Source organism: Tursiops truncatus, chromosome 10, assembly GCF_011762595.2.
Source record: "Tursiops truncatus isolate mTurTru1 chromosome 10, mTurTru1.mat.Y, whole genome shotgun sequence".
Classification (NCBI taxonomy): domain Eukaryota; kingdom Metazoa; phylum Chordata; class Mammalia; order Artiodactyla; family Delphinidae; genus Tursiops; species Tursiops truncatus.
Window position 1 is genome coordinate 85073710 of NC_047043.1, and position 17723 is coordinate 85091432.

The window sequence follows — 17723 nt, forward strand, 5'->3', positions numbered from 1 at the left end:
GAATGAATGAATGAGTGGATGAATGAGGAGGTGAGAGGTTTTTAGGCTGCCCTACCTGAAGACGGAGCGCCTGGCGGCTGGCGGGTGGGCGGACGAACGGGCGGCTACTCCACACAGTACGGTAGGCGCGGGCTGCCCCTCCTCGGGCCGGCTCACGCCTCCCCCTCCCTCCCCTTCTTCCTCCTGCGTCGCGCGCCCGCTCGCCCGTCGGCCGCCCGGACCCCAGTCCCCGGCTGGCGGGCTGAGGAGGCGGCCGTCGCGCGCCGCTGCCCTCGCCCCGCCGCCGCTGCCGCCGCCGCCGCCGCCGCCCGGCGCGCCGCGATGCGCAGAGGGGCCGCGCCGCCCAGGGGCCGCCGCCGCCGCCGCGCCGCACCATGAAGCTCCGCAACAAGGCGGCGGCGCTGCTCCTGCTCGCGCTGGCCGCGCTCCTGCTCGCGGGGCTGTCCCTGCGCGCCCGCCGCGCCGCGCCCCCCGCGCCGCTCGCTCGCCCCGCGTCCTCCCCGCCGCGCCGCCCCGCGCCGGCCCCCGCGCGCCTCCCGGGCCCGGGTGCCCTCCCGGGGGCGGTCCAGAGCGCTCGCCGGCGCCGGCCTCCGCGTCCGCGCCCCCGAGCCAGCCGTCGGGGCGCCGAGAGCCTGAAGAAGTTGGCGAGGTGAGTCGTGGCAGCCCCAGAATCCCATCCGCGGACCCGTGTCTCCCTCCTTCCACCCGTGTCCGGTCCATGGGAGGCTGTGGGCTGGAGGGACAAACTCCAAGTTCACCCACGGGCTGCCCACTTTTCTTTCTTTCCCCGCTAGAAATGAAAAACCGTCTTCATGGAGTCCTGTTAACAACGCAGTGCTGGTCATCACGTACCTTTTGAAAAGAGAAGTGTCAGGGAAAGTGGTCTGCATGGTACATTTTTAACTGTCAGGGCAAAGGCTTTTTTTTTTTTTTTTTTGCGTTCTTGCAAACATGCGCCCTTTGTAGAATTTCTCAATAGCCATCACGATTTAAGAATGCTTTATCTAACTCTCATGTTTCACTGGAGAATATCTACCAAAAACTTAGATCTGACTGAGTTGGAAAAGTTAGATGTTTACTAAGTACTGGCTGCCTCTCATTGAACCGCGAATCTCCCCCTGTGCTTAGAACAGAAGAGGCTCTCGACCAGAGTGTACTAAGAAGTGTTCTCCTTGGAAGCGTGGGGCTTTCCCTGTTCCTCCTTCTTTTTCAGACTCATGTGTGGTCAGAGCCCTGCAAGGAAAACATGTTAGCCTTCGACATTCTGTTTGATATCCTCTTTATCTGCACAGAGCTTAACCCGCCACAGCTTTTCATCTTTGGCCTTAGGGTTGCTGGAACACGCGCAGGTTAGGGATTTGCGTTCATTTCCTTTGTTGTGGAGAGCTTTTAAAAAATCCCCTTGTCTTGTAGCCCTCTGTTTCCTCTACCATTTGGAGACTGTTGATGGTTATAACTGCCAGTTGCAACGTCCACATTTGCTGGGCTCCTTAATTACTTGAAACGAGTGGAAGACTTCTTTTTCACCGTAATGACTAAATTTGGTTTGGCGTTTTTACTGTGAGAGAAAAGTCAGGAAACCTAGTAAGTAGCTGTGTCAGCTTTTGTTTCTCTTCTGCCTGGTAAGAAATGTACAGATGGGTATGGACAAGTTTTAGGGGAAAAAACCCCAGTGATGTATAGAATTGCTTTTAAGTCTATTTAGAACCATTTTCAATCTCTTATGAATGTATTCACTCTTTAAAATAAGGATATTTCTGTTAGGAAGTTAATAGGGTTTTCCCTCTTATGTACTGAGGTTTCTTGTAATGGATTCTATTACGGTTTAGCTACGAAGTTGCTATGATTTGTAAGTTGATGGGACAACTTGGAAGATAATTAGAATGGACACCATTTATCACAGCTAACTTTTTACAAGGCATAGTGTTAACCACAGTACATTAAAATAGTCATTATTGACACTTAGGTTACGTTCATTAACTACGCCATCAGCACCATAACCCTAGATAGTGGTTCTCTTGGAGTTCTCTTTGAACCAGCAGCACCAGAGTTACCTGGGGCTTTGTTGGAAATGCTGAGTCTCACCCCTTCCCTCCTCCACCCAGGCTCACAAAATCAAAAATCAAGAGGTTGAGTTCAGTAGTATGTGTTTTAACAAGCACTCCTCTTGTTTCTGATGCACACCAAACTTTGAGAGACAGCTCTGTGAAGTAAGCACTGATTAAGCACTAATATTATCTCCATTTTACAGATGAGGAAAATATTACACAAGGTTTAGCAATTTGTCCAAGGTTCCATGATGAGGATACTGATCCCAGCAGTCTTGGTACAGGTTGAGCCCTTTCGTACTAATGCAGGTGTCATACAGTAGGCTTGCCTGCATTCATAATTTTCCTGAAATTTTTCTGAAGAAACATCATAGATTTTTGGAACTGTCTTCATCCTTCAAGGTGTTGGGAACATTGGGGCAGCATTTTCTTGTCTCTGCCTGAAAAAATTGGCTCTGACTTGGAAGAGACCATGAACAGAATCCAAATGGTTGTTTTCGGGAAGGACTATTTCCATGAGCAACAGTGTCTCCTGAAGCCATTTTTCTTCTAAACGTATCTCTTAGATTATCATGGAAATCATGGGCAACACCATAAGAATAAAGAACAAAATTTTCAAACTCAGGAAAGAGGAAAAAACAAAAAAAAAGCCACAGGAAGTCTCAGGCTCAAATGCATAAACATGAAAGTCTAGCGTCCTCTGGCGATGTTGACATTTTCAGGGACTTATTAACGTTTCTTTTGCTACCTGGGCAGAAACAGCGACAGAGCACTAAGGGAGCAGGAGGAAAGATCTCTGCATGGACGCCTTTGTTGCTTTCCTAATCCTGCCTGGGTTAAATTTTTGTGGTTTAGGAGGAATTTCATTTTAGGGAGGGAAAAGAAAGCCTCATGTTTTCAGAAAATGAGCGCTTTAATCTCTTTACATGGCTAGAATCCAGAAGAGACGAAGGCTACGGTGATCTTGGATCTCGAGCCTGGGGAGTAGTCGGCAGCAAGCGTGGAGCTGGGTGGGACCCAGTCCACCACCTGCTGACCATCCTTAGGCCAGGCTGCACTGCTCCCCCCCAGGTCCTGGTGTAAGTGAAGTCCTGCCACGTCAGCACAGCAAGCATGGCACTTTCCTTCCACATCTTGTTTTCATTTCGGAGAAGTTTCCAGGGACTTGCCTAGTTAGCAGGCAGACCCTACAATTTTATAACTAGTCATTTGTATGCAGTCTGTCGTGTGGTGGGCTCTCCTTTCTATAAATATAAAGCCGGGAGGTAATGTCTGAGTTTTAGGTCAAGGGTGGGATCTGAAAACGTACACCACACTATAAGTAGCCGTTCCAGTGCACAAGAGAAATGAAATCTTCCTTCTATTTTGTTTTTTTTTGGTGATTTAGACCTGGCTGACTTCCAAAACAAATTTGAGACGTCTAACAGTAACACAGACATATACAATAAGGCCATTGAAATACTTATGAAACATGAAAAGTCATCAAGAGGAGTAGGAAAGAAGTACTTTTTGACAAAAACTAAGGCCACTGTTTTTGTTTTTAATTACTAATTTTTCCAAATCTGAATTCTATTTATCTTTAATTTTTGCTGCGTTGGGTCTTCGTTGCTGCACGCGGGCTTTCTCTACTTGCGGTGAGCAGGGGCTGCTCTTTGTTGAAGTGTGCGGGCTTCTTATTGCGGTGGCTTCTCTAGTTGCGGAGCATGGGCTCTAGGCGCGCAGGCTCAGTAGTTGTGGCGCACGGGCTTAGTTGCTCCGGGGCATGTGGGACCCGGCCCAGGGCTCGAACCCATGTCCCCTGCATTGGCAGGCATATTCTTAACCACTGAGGCCACTGTTGTTATGAGGACTAAGTGTTCAATTTAGCTATAACGGGGCTTCCCTGGTGGCGCAGTGGTTAAGAATCCGCCTGCCAATGCAGGGGACACGGGTTCGAGCCCTGGTCCGGGAAGATCCCACATGCCGCGGAGCAACTAAGCCCGTCTGCCACAACTACTGAGCCTGCGCTCTAGAGCTCGCGAGCCACAACTACTAAAGCCCGCGTGCCTAGAGCCTGTGCTCTGCAACAAGAGAAGCCACCGCAATGAGAAGCCTGCACCCCGCAACAAAGAGTAGCCCCCGCTCACTGCAACTAGAGAGAGCCCACGTGCAGCAGCGAAGACCCAATGCAGCCAAAAATTAAATAAATAAATAAATTTATTAGAAAAAGAAAAATTTAGCTCTAACCTTCCTGGCAGCCGTGTCAAAAAGGGAACCATGATGGGCTGCCTTATTTTCTTTGAATGATAAGGGGAAAAGTTTATCAAGAGGGGTCATTTATTCTTCATGGAACTGAACTCTAAAATGAGAATTTTATATTAGTATAGACTTCGGATTTCAGAAGACTATCTCTCCAGCTTGCTCTGAAAACTCCTCTTTGAGCCTACATACGGAAGAGGAAGTTCAATATAACTGCCCATCTGTGTGATAGGAAAAAGAATTTGGCATCTGGAGTCCAGGGGATTGGGTTCTAGTCCTGAGCCATTTCACCCTAATTTGCTTATCTGTAAACATGTGGGTCGATCTATAAGTTTTCTAAGATCTCTTCCAGCTCTGACATTTGATGGTCCTGTGATGAGATCAACAAGTTCAGCTGCAAAGTCCCATCAATGACTGTTGCTTAGCCCTTTGTGCCATCTCTTGCAAAATCACTGTTTCTCATTTACTGGCTGTAGCCTAGAGCTCCAACGGATTCGTCAGCCTCAACCCCCTCCTGAACTTTATTCTTTGTCTCTGTGTTAGCCTGGCTATTGCTGTTTTCCCTTAAAATATGACTTCTAAGGGAGACTTAGGCTACCTCTGTCATTTTATTCCACAGTCATTCAGCAAATGTTTATTGCACATGTATCCTGGGGCAGGTACTCAGTGTGCAATGGTGAATGGAGTTGCTTCCCTCCCAGAATTTGGGGGAGGGGGGAGGGGAGACAATACAGAAACCCATTACACACTTGGCAGCCTCTGGAGCTGCCCCGAGAGGAAGCCTGCGTATTTGCTCATCAAGAGACAGCACTTCCTGCAGTTCTCTTTGGTCTCTGAGATAAGTCTTCTTAGAGGGTTCAAGCCTGAATAAATGTCTCACTAAAGAGGGATGATGTTATAGAGCAGAATGCCAAGTCTGTGGCCATCCTATAATTAGCTGGTCGCCCCAGAACACATTACAGATCTCTAGATCTTGGGGACCATCTATGATATTTTGTCACTGTGAGTCCTGATTCTTGTCCAATTCATTTTTGTTGATTGGTCCGTGAGACCCCTCTTTCACCCTCTCTGTGTATTCAGTTAATAAGCCCTCTTGGTTTTATCCCCAAATATAACCCCAATCCCACTATATCTACCACTTCCATGCTACCACTGAGCTAAACACCATAGTTTGACACAGGGACTACAGTAGCTTCTCTCTGGCTTGGGGTTTCCACTCTAGCGCCCTCTACAGTCCATTTTCCATACAGCTGCTGGAATAATCTTAAATATGTAACTGGGTCACTTTGCTGGTTCCAGTGCCTAACTTCCCATCATACAGAGTAAAATTCAATTTCTTAGTGTGGCCTTTGAACCGTTGTTTGATTTCAGCCCATTTAGCTCTCTGATCTCATGTCCTGCCCTTCTCCACTTCACTCACTCTGCTTCAGCCACACTGGCCTTCAAATGCCCTCATTCCTACCCCAGCACTGTTTACTTTTTCCTGTGGTGGAATGTTCTTTGCTCACATCCTTGTGTGGCTAGCTCCCTCATTTCTTTCAGCTCTGCTTTCAGATTCTGTCCTCAGCGGGATCTTCCCAGCTGCCCTAGAAAAAAGGACCCTGCCCATCATCTTCGACCTCCTTACTCTTGTTTCATATTTTTTTTTAAATAGCACTCATCATTGTATGAAAATCCTACTTCGTTTGCTCCTCCCCTCTTCATGCACACTTCATGTCGTATTAACCAATGTACCACTGGCACCTAGAACAGAGATGATTTCACAGTAGGTACTCAATAAATATTTGTCAAATAAACTAATGAATGAGTACATGCAGCAACCCCCCCTTGTGCCAGCACTATATTGATACTAAGACTTTACTTATATTATTAAGTTACATGTTACCTAATACTATTCAAAACAATCTTACACCCTTTAGGAAAATAGTAAGGATCTCTAATAGTAACATCCTTCCAAGAGAGGGAATGTTTTTCTTTTTAAGAGGTTTTCTTTTTTAGAACAAATTTGTGGAAAAATTGGGGAGTATGTAGTACAGAGCGTTACCATATAGCCTGTATCCAATTTCCTCTCTGATTAAAATCTTACACTGGTACAATACATTTGTTATCATTTATCAAGTAATAGTGATACATTATTACTAATGTTTAATGTATTTAGATTTCTTTAGTTTTTACTTAGTGCTCTTTTTCTGTTCCAGGATTCTATCCATGACACCACAGTACATTTAGTTGTCATGTCTCTTTAAGCTCCCCTTGGCTGTGACAGTTTCTCAGACTTCCCTTGTTTTGTTTTTTTTTTGCGGTACATGGGCCTCTCACTGTTACGGCCTCTCCTGTTGCGGAGCACAGGCTCCGGACGCGCAGCCTCAGCGGCCATGGCTCACGGGCCCAGCCGCTCCGCGGCATGTGGGATCTTCCCGGACCGAGGCACGAACCCGTGTCCCCTGCATCGGCAGGCGGACTCTCAACCACTGCGCCACCAGGGAAGCCCTCCTTGTTTTTGATGACCTTGCGAGTTTTGGAGAGCACTGGTCAGATATTTTATAAGATACTCCGCTGTTGGAATGTGTCTGGTGTTTTACTCATGGTGATAACTGGGGTTATGGGCTATCTGGAGGAAGACCGTAGAGGTAAAGTGCCGTTTTCATCACGTCCTATCGAGTGCGTATACTATCGACATGATTTAACGTTGACCTTGGCCACTGGCTGAGCTAGTGTTTGCACTCTAGACTTACTCTTTCCCCCCTCACTATACTCTACTGTTTAGAAGGAAGTCACTGTGCACAACTCCCACCTAAGGAGTGCGGAGTTGTGTTCCCCCTCCTTGAGGGCGGAGTATCTCTATATAAATAATTTGAAATTCTTTTGTGTGGGAGATGGTGTTTGTTCTCCCCCCTGTATTATTCAGTCATAAATCAGGATGGACTGGTAGATATTGATTTTGGGCTTTGAGTTACAGTCCAGTATGACTTTATTTTGTTGCTGAAATTGTTTCCATCTGGTGATGAGTAGCTCTTTCACTTGGCTGCTCTGCTCCTCTGGTAGACCCCCATCACTGTGTTTCGGCTTTCTGTTTTCAGTTTTGCCTTTCTGAGCACTTTCTTACTCTCGGGCGCTACAAGATGCTCCAGGCTCATCTTGCTTCTCTGGATGAGGGAGTGTTTTTATTTCCTAGAAGCACCAGCGAAAGTTTTCTCCCATCTCATTGGCTTTGGTTGGTTTAAATGCCTACAGTGTGGATGAGGAAATGGGAAGGAGTAGAGGGGTGGGATGGCATTAGCTAATTGAAGTAAACCAAGCAAGGGCCACCCGTAGAGTTAGGGATGAAGCCAAGACCACCTAAACCACTGGGGAGAGGGTGATGTAATAGACTTGTCTTTGGCTCCTGACCTCCATTCTCCCACCCCACCCCCAATTTGACAGTGAACTGTACCTCCAGGCAATGGTCTAAGCCTGCCATGACAGTCCCATCCCTGTCGTAGTGTAACCTTTATATATCCGGGGCTAAGACATAATTTCATTTCTCTGGCAATAGTTACTGGTGTACAGGTGTTACATGACCCAAGCTGGCCCAATCAGCTCCTGCTTAAGAAGGGAACGGGGGCTTCCCTGGTGGCGCAGTGGTTGAGAGTCCACCTGCCGATGCAGGGGATACAGGTTCGTGCCCCGATCTGGGAAGATCCCACATGCCGCGGAGCGGCTGGGCCCGTGAGCCATGGCCGCTGAGCCTGCGCGTCCAGAGCCTGTGCTCCGCAACGGGAGAGGCCACAACAGTGAGAGGCCCGCGTACAGCAAAAAAAAAAAAAAAAAAAAAAAAAGGGAACGGAATAAGAAGAGAAGGACTTATTTTACATTATTGGACAAAAGACTTTATCTTCTAGATATGAACAAGGAAATAAATAGTCCCAGTTGTCACCACGATCCTTAGAAAACCAGCTTTGGCTGAAGTCATCACTCTGGGCAGTAGAGTAGAGAAAGGAGACTATGGGTCCCTGAGGACAGTACTGAGCCCTGGGATCCACAGATCCAGAGGCCTGCCCTATCTAGGGCCCTTCTCTTCCACGCTGGAGTTGAGGTTTCTGTTATTTGCATCCAGAATCCTCTTAACAGAACCAGATGGTTCTTTAAATCAAAACCTCAGTGCTGTTGATGGAGAGAGAGGGGAATGGCTCTAGGGGGCACACAGGACATGAAGGTCCGTCACACCCTGGAGTGGCCATTCTGTGCACCTGACCTTGTCCCAGGTGGCAGGTGATTCCGGGATAGGTTCCTAAGCCAAATTAGAGCCTTTTTTTTAGGGATTTAAAAAATTGGGGTCAGAGACAGCATAAGGGAAAACTGTTTCTAGTGGCTGCAGCTGTGTCTCTGCCAGGTGGAGAAAGCTGGTCTGCATGGAGAGTTCATAGACCCAAGGTGACCTGGAGGGGTGAGAAGCAACATCCAGCAGCCGGGGTGGGGGCGGGTTCTGACGTTGTTCCCAAGGCCAGCTTCTGCCCTTTGCCACTGTCCCGTCCCTGTCCTAGCTTCCATGCATTGAGTTTCTGTCACTCACCACCATAACGTCCTGACGGATGTGGATGTGTAGCACCTGCTTTAGCACCTTTAGAAAATTCCGTCAATAGTGGCCCTATTGACACATCTCCCTAGAAACTCCATAGGTGAGAGTTCTTGGAAGAAAATTTGAGAACAGATTTGTTTCCTTTGGAAATACTTCTCTTCATGTTATAATTTACTGTAAGAAAACAAGAGGTAAAGTTTTATGTTATATCTATCTTGCCACCATTTAAAATATTAAAAAAAAAAAAAGAAAAGAAGAGGCTTCAGTTGAAGACGGAATTCATTGTATGTTCCCCTCCAGATCTTCCCCAGCGCTTGATTTATCTCCTACGATGAAATTTCGAAAACTGCCCCCTGGAAAGAGGAGTTTCTTAACTTGATGCCTTTATTGGGAGTCCGTGGTTTTTTTGGCAGCCAAGAGCGACTGTGGTGTATTTGAGGGTGATGTTTGGATGCCCCTCCCCCCGACCTCTTTTAGCAACACGGAAGACTGTCATCTTCTGGTAAAAATTCATCATGGTACAATTTAGAGTCCAAGCTTTCCATAAATAGGAGGCAATAGAGAACACATAATCTGAAGCGTGATTTCCTTTTATACAAGAGGAAACTGAGGTCCAAAGAGCTGAAATTGTAATAATGCACATAAAACACCAAGCACAGGGCCAGCTCATGGCGATCACTCAGCAAGTGACGTGCTGCTCTGAGTACCGTTAGTGTCCATGGTTGCTTTATTATTTAGAAACTGAATCCTAACTAGATCCAGCTGACTGGCTGTGTGGCTTTGAATGAGTCAGTGCTCCTCGGCCAATCTAGGCTTTCTTCTAAGTTCAACGAGGAAATGAAACGATGTGAGTCAAAGGCTGGCACGGTACCTGCAACACGAGAAGGTCTCAGCAAATGTTAGCCAGAGCTAAGGATTTAGGCAGGCTTTTCCCTGGGTTGTGTCTTGAGAAAATGAAGACAGCTTCCACATATAACGAATGCTACCCTAACCCCAGTGTCCCGGTCCTTAGTGAAAGCTCGGGGACTAGATGGGACAGAACCCTTTTCACTGCCTCTGGTTGGGTTGGGCGATTGTTCTGGAGACTTTGAGACCTGGAAGTCAGGCTGTCTGTAGCTTTGATTTCCACTCAAGGGCAGAGAACTATTGTTTCCGAGCTTAGAAAAGCAGAGGGTAAGTGAAGAGTTTTCAGGAATTAGGAGGTGTCCTCAGAAACCAAAACGCAGAATTTTGTTCACAGACAGTGCTCTGCGGGGGCCTGTGTCTCTGCTTGGGCTTGAACCCTTGCTCTGCTTTTTCCTCATCCCAGTTTTGTGGGAATTAAAAGGAGCCGGGTTGTCTGACCACTGGTTCCAAAGTAACAAGCCTTAGTGTTCAAGTATCAAATTTCATCCCTCAGGAGGAACGGGTTAATGGATGTCGGTGTTAATGTCTGAGAACTTTTAAAAATGTACAAACACTTCAAACCTCGTTTTGCAATAATTTAGGGTATTGACACTTAAAATAAATTTTTTGCTGCTCTGCCTCGCCCATTTTGGGCATGGACATAAAATATTTGGAGAAAAATGAAGGCTTCTGATGCATCTAAGTTAATATTTAATAATAATGATGATAACAAGTAATATTTAATGATGACTTAAAACATGTCAGGTACCGTATGAAGCACTTCACCACGTTATTTCATTTAATCTTCGTAACAACCTAAGGGGTGGGTACTATTACTGGATAGGTCAAATTCTTTTTCATTCGGAGTGATGGAATCCCAGCTCATCAGCTCATATCACTTAATCAGAAAAGGGGATTTACTAGCTCATAAAACTGTGACGTGCAAAGGAGATAAAGCTTCAGTCATGGGTGTGTCCAGGATGTGTGACCATCTTGCCTCCATCTTTTAACTCTGCTTCCTTCTGTGTGGGCCACACTCTCAGGCCAGATTTTTCCGTGTGATAATTCCAACGGGTCTGGCTTAAGTCCTCCTCCTTTAGTAACCTTGAAGGGAAAGACTTCATCCAGCAAGAGTCCCAGGGCTGCCTCTAACCGCCCTGGCTTGGATCACATGCACACCAGCCCCTGATATCTGCATCTGGGGGACGATGCTTCAGTGCGTCCAAACCTCATGAACTGAGAACAGTGGTTTCCCCCAAAGAAAACTGAGGTGCTCTTACCAGAAACACCTGGAAATGGACGCTAGTAAGAAACACCAAAACCAAAAGCAAAGAGCCACTAGAATCAACAAGCCCTTTTTACAGATGGGGAAACTGAGGGTGAGAGGTAGTTAAAGTGTGTGCCCGAGATGGGACAGCCAAGTGGCAGACCTAGAATTTGAAGCCAGCTCTGTATGCATCTAGATCCATATTGCTTACAAGCATACTGTACTTGGGAACAGATCTTGAAATGTGAAGCATTTGATGGCTTTCCAGAATCCCTTTGAAGAAGATCCCTTTGATAAAATCTCTTTTCTTTTTTTAAATTTGAAAATTGTTCGTATTTGTAAGGGCAAAAAACAGATTATAAAAATTATCCCATTCTTTAAAGGTTTTTACATATTTACATACACACACCTACATATAGTGGTTATAACTCTGGAAGATGGTATACCAAAACGTTAACAGAGGTTATGAAGTTGCTTTGGTTACCCCTCGCCCGCCTTCGCTTGTCTGTATTTTACACTTTGTTCTGTGATAAGTATATGCATTACTTATATATTTATGAAACAATTTAAAGTATATTAATTATCATAAAAATTTAAAATCCCTATTGGCCTGAGGCATAAGAGTATGGAAATTAGCTGGGGAGACCACTTTTCCTTTGCTTAAATTGGTAAGTCCCGGGGCTTCCCTGGTGGCGCAGTGGTTGAGAGTCCGCCTGCCGATGCAGGGGATGCGGGTTTGTGCCCTGGTCCGGGAGGATCCCACATGCCGTGGAGCAGCTGGGCCCGTGAGCCATGGCCGCTGAGCCTGCGCGTCCGGAGCCTGTGCTCCGGCAATGCGAGAGGCCGCAACAGTGAGAGGCCCGCGTACTGAAAAAAAAAAAAAAGGTAAGTCCCTTATGCTCTTTTTCAGGAAATGAGATAGAAGTGCCCATTCTCAGAATATGTAATCCTCATGCTTCCCCCTCGTATGTCACCAGACATTTATTTCAAACCAGCGCTGCTGGTTCATATTTTTTAAATCTCAATAACATCTTAATTTGAAAAGAAGAGGGAGATGGAGAAATAGAATCCCCTGTGTGTCAGGAACAATCACGGGGGGAAGAATGAAATGAGAATCAGTCCAGGCAGCATCCTAGAGTTTTGGAAGGAGAAGAATTATAAACCCAATTGTGCGTGACCTCAGCTAAGAGCGAGAGGATGGATTATGGAGGTAGAGATGGTGCAGGTGTGCTGTGCGAGTCACACCTGGCGGGACTGTGGGTGAGGACTGAAATCCAGTCCACCTTCGGATCATTGAGTCAGGAGCTCTGAGTAGAGATAAAGGCTTCATCTGCCTGGAGGGGCTCCTTTTCTGACTCGCTTGTGTGTGACCCCAAATACAGCGTCATAACTAAAAGCAGGGCTTCTTAAGTCCAGCTGCCTGAGTTTGAATCGTTGCTCTGCTACTTCCTAATCATAAAGCATGTATATGTGTACAGTGATGGCTAAAAGCAGACACACACACCTAGAGACGCACAAAGCCACCAGCTTTGGACATTGAACACCTACTGTGCGTTAGACCTAGACTTTGTTTAGGAGCACAGCCATGTTTCAAATATCATGATCCAGACTAAATACAAACTATTAGTAATTGGATGCCCTTATCGAACGGTTTTATCAAGCCTCCCCCTCATGGCAGATATTTTTGGCACTGTGTCAACACTGTTCATGTAATGCTGGGACTTCAGGCTTTTCTGTCTGTCTTGGAAGATTAAAGATAGTTGATTTAACTCCAAACCATGGGTCGTTAAAAGTGATTTAACTGTTAGTACAGTCCTGAGCGTCACGTCTGGGTTGCTAAGTGAAGGCTCTACTTACAGCTTCGGTGCGGAAATTTTTTGTCAAGGGTCTCCCGTGTTCCCAGACCTGTGGTTTGTGAGGAGCTTCACTAGTGCCTCTGGCTGCCAGCACTTAAGGCAGATATAACCACCCATCACCAGACGCTCCTACTAGGGGCTGAATCAAGGTATTTCCACGTCTTCAACTGCCACTCTGACCCCATTTGCAAACTTCTACATTCAGATAGCCGTGGCTTCGTCTTGTAAGAGATTCCACTAGGGGAGAGGGGAGTGGCATTCTGCTAGTCAAGTCTTCCCCTAGGGTGAGCATATTCAACCTCTTAAAATGTGTCTGCTTCCTTCCCCACCCTCATATTTCTGTGTTTCCTTCCCTGTTAAAACTAGTCACCAAATGTTTCAGGCTGTGTTTGAAAGAACCGTGATTTTTTTTTCCATCCAGCTCACACTGCTGGCCCGTATCATAGCATCAGCTTTACCTGAGTTAATTTAGCCTGTCAGTTAAGGAGAAGCCCTGGAAACAGAGGTAGCGGCAGATGGCAGAAAAGAGGGTCTGAGTAGAAGCAATTACTCGCTTTAATAATTCAGTGTGTTTTGCGGTAATAGGCTCCAACGTAAATAGCAGACACACAAATGCCGTATTTCATTATTTATACACTCCAGAAATTGAAGTTTAATTAAGTCACACGCTTGAGACTTTTTAAGCAATTAAGGAGACGCTTCATCTTGGGCAGCGCGGAGGTGGTGAGGCTGCTTCTGCTCTGAGCCTTCTGTGTTATTATGAGCATCATTTCTCATTGGATCACAGGGCTGGCTTAAGCCAGGACAATGGGGGCGGCGTTTTACAAGCCTCAGTTGTTCCCATGTCAGTATCATGATTCTTTTAACATGACTACCCTACCATATGCTAACTTTAAAAGGAAAAAGTTTAAATCTATCCTTGTTATAAATGTGTGCCTTTATGTATTTAATAAACAGCTTTATTGCAATATAATCCAAATACCCTTAAAAGGTGTACACTGTGGAGGTTTTTAGTTTACTCACAGAGTTGTGCAGCCATCCCTGCTATCCAATTTCAGAACAGTTTCATCACCCAAAAAAGAAACCCTATACCCATAAAAACAGTCACTCCCCATTTGCCCCTTCTGTGAGTCCCTGGTAACCACTAACCTGCCTTATGTCTCTATGGATTTTTCTATCCTGGACTTTTCATACATATGGAGTCATAAAACATGCGGTCTTTTATATTTTCACGAGGTTCACAGTTCACAGTTTTAAAGGTTCATACATGTTGTCACAGGCATCAGTACTTCATTCCTTTTTATTGCCAAATAATATTCCATTGTATGGATATACCACATTTTGTTTATCCATTCATCAGTTGATGGACATTTGGGTTGGAATTTTTGGCTATTGTGAGTAATGCTCCTATGAACATTTATGAATGTACACGTTTTTGTGAGGACATATGCTTTCATTTCTCTTGGGTAGATACCGAGAAATAGGATTGCTGGGTCATATGGTAGTTCTATATTTAAAATTTTGAGGAACTGTAGAACTGCTTTCTGAAGTGGCGGCACCATTTTGCAATCCCACCAGCAATGTCTGAGGGTGCTAATTTCTCCACATTCTAAGTATATTTGTTTTTAAAGGAAATTTTATAACATCACCATGAATTGTCAGCAAAAACATAAACAGAAGGTAATTGTCAAATCAAACACTAAGAAAACCAAACAATGTTGTTCATTTCTAACTTGATACTCCTGCTGAAGGTTCTGTATCTAAAGTCTGCTGTCTTTTCAGTTGAAAGGGAGGATTAGGCAACATTAGAAAGGTGTTCAGGGGACTTCCCTGGTGGTCCAGTGGTTAAGACTCCATGCTCCCAATGCAGGGGGCCTGGGTTTGATCCCTGGTTGGGGAACTAGATACCACATGAATGCTGCAACTAGGAAGTCTGCATGCTACAACTAAGAAGTCCACATGCCACAGCTAAGAGTCTGCACACCACAACTAAAGATCCCGCGTGCTGCAACTAAGAGCCAGCACAGCCCAAAATAAATAAATATTAAAAAAGAGAAAAAGAAAGGTGTTCAAGACATATTAGCACCAACTGAGACTTTCTTATTGCCATTGTTGAAAAAGAACTGAAAATGGAATAAGTTCTCACTGTGTGACTCAATGTTATTTGATGCAGTGTCTAAATGATAACTGCAACCTAAGCATCACCGCTTCAGAACACAAGGAATTTGGAGGCACTGATGCCATACGCAAGTGTGTTTCAACTTGTTTCAGCAGTCAGCTACACGGTTACCTCATACAAGGAGTTCAGAGGTGGCTGGGCTAATGTTTATTACATTTTTTTTGTTTTTGCTTCTTACGGTCTGGTGTTTTCCAAGAACTCTTGGGTAAATTCGAGAAACTGTCAAAATTACTACATTCTTGCTAGGATAATAGCTATTAACCCAGTAAATCCATTCCAGGGAATGTAGTAAAAGGAAATAATGCAAAGAAAGAAAGAAATCTATTGGCCCACCCATGCTTAGTGCAAGATTTTTTAATATATATAACTGAGAACAATTGGAAACAACAACACAAAGGAAATGATGATAAGCCATATGGTGTTTTAGCCGGATAGAATAAAATGATGGTCATGAAGACTTAAAAAGTAACAAGAAAAATAAAAGAAGCAGATGAAAAAAGTAGGATATAAAATTGTATGTACAGCATTACTGCAGCTGTAAAAATATGTATTCAATAGAGTAAAGACCAGAATGTAACATGCAAAAATTTTTTATGGGGCAAGAAGTTTTTTCATGTACCAACTTTACTATTTCAACACATTTTACATTTTTTAAATTGAAAATGTGCATTGTGTTTTATTCCAGTCTTTTTTCTAAAGATATTTTTAATTTATTGATACACTGTCTTATATTGACTGTAAATAATATTGTGTACTTGCTATAAATTACAATGAAAGAATATATAATCACCAGCTGAGGTTCATTTTTGGAATGAAATAAACAAAGACCATGATGGAAAATAAAAGGGACGGTGCTCCTTCAATGAGGTGTCAGGGGAGGCCATTCTGCTGTCCAAAAGAGAAGGAGGCAGCTTTGCAAAGAGCTAGGGAAGAACATTCCAGGTGGAACAGTTTGTGTGAAGGTCCAGGATATGAGCCCAGCACTAGGTGCTTCAGGTAGTAAGAAGGAAAAGGTGCAGGGTGTTCAGCTCACAAAACTGAAGGATCGGGAACCATCTGCTAAAGAGCAGATGAAGCCCCGAAGAATATTGAGGAACGGGGGTGAGGAGAAACACGGTGGCAAGAAGCTCAACTCAGTGAATGAAGAGAAGTAAATCGGCAGCTGAGAGATGACGGCAACACGGAAGGTGGAATAGCTGCGTCCACGGACTTCGCCATGGAGACATGGTCCACGTCTGGGCTCGGCAGTGAGAAGCAAGGAGAAAAACAGCCCCTCGTCCTGCCCTGAGGCCCCTAGGACAGGGCAGGAAGAACAGCTGCCACTCGAGGGGTCTGCCGGGGAGGTGGCGTCCTCACAAGGCAGCATGTTTTCATTAAGGCAAGAGGTGAAGAGGAGACCGTGAGAAAAGGCAGAGGATAGAATGGGCGTTCCTGAGGGCTCGGGGGAGAGTTTGGGAGACAGAGGAGAGGTGAGAGGTCAGCTCAGATGATGAGTTCCTGGCTGGAGGTGAACTGCAAGTGGTTGTAGTTCAAGTGTGTTTATGTGCGAACTCTGGGGCCTCACCCCAGACCCACGGAATCAGAATCTCTGTGAGATGGGGTTTCAATACTAACAAACACCTCCCGTGATGATGATATGCAGCCGGGACGGGAATCCGCTGTGCGACATGGTATCTGGTGTCTCCTCCACCTATGAAACTGGTAGAGTGATGGAGATTTGATCGAGGTCCTAGTAGTGAGCTACAGAGAGGGAGTGGATTCATGGAGCATTTCAAGGATGACTCCCGGTGAGAATATGAGAGAGGCGGAGTGAGTCCAAGGTGATTGGAAACCTATTTTTAAGACCTATGTTAAGACACCTTTTTTTTTTTTTTTTTTTTTTTTTTGCGCTACGCGGGCCTCTCACTGTTGTGGCCTCTTCCGTTGCGGAGCACAGGCTCCGGACGTGCAGGCTCAGCGGCCATGGCTCACGGGCCCAGCCGCTCCGCGGCATGTGGGATCTTCCAGGACCGGGGCACGAACCCGTGTCCCCTGCATCGGCAGGCGGACGCTCATCCACTGCGCCACCAGGGAAGCCCTTAAGACACTTCTGATTGCTAAGTTGTAAGTTTGTTTCAAACTGACTTAAGTAGAGGAGAATTTATTGGCTTGATCAATGAACTTCCAGGGTTAGGGTCAGTGCACCTGGATTCAGGTGCTCAAGTAATGTCACCTGAGATCTGACCCACCATCTTGTAGCTCTGCATTCTACTCTGCTGACTGCCTTCCAGGCTCCACCAGTGTGGTGGCCAAGGTGCCTGCCATCAGCTCCAGCCTCAGCAACAGGTCTTTAAAAATCCTGGACAGCAAATGTCCACTCCAGTCTTCTTTTATAAAGTGTAAATAAGAACATAGTTAACCACCAGTCAGAGCAGGGGAAGTACAGTTCCCCATCTCCCATTTGCCACCAACACCTGGTGACTTAAGGGGTTAAGAAGTCCTAGGTTCACAGACTGGACTTCCCTGGATCCTTGCAGAGCCTTCAGGTGACATTTGAGAGGGGCTGAGTGTGCTGTTGGTAAGATCTCGTGAAAGGCACACCATTTCAGCACCCTTAAACTTGATTATTCCGTGTGACCACACAGCACAGACGCTTATTACCTGAAGCCCAGGATTTTTAATGTAACGTGACAGGTAACACAGTAGGGGCAGC

The 17723-nt window shown here is 45.7% G+C and overlaps 1 protein-coding gene across 1 annotated transcript in view; it reads left to right on the top strand.

Annotated features, from left to right (window-relative positions):
- The first annotated feature begins 247 nt into the window (after positions 1-247).
- The window catches only part of PPP4R2 (protein phosphatase 4 regulatory subunit 2), a 151937-nt gene continuing 134461 nt past the window's right edge, over positions 248-17723 (top strand). Inside the window, exon 1 of the mRNA XM_073787569.1 lies at positions 248-649. Within this exon, the coding sequence (XP_073643670.1) occupies positions 375-649 (275 nt within the window). The 5' untranslated portion in view covers positions 248-374. The remainder of the gene's footprint in view (positions 650-17723) is intronic.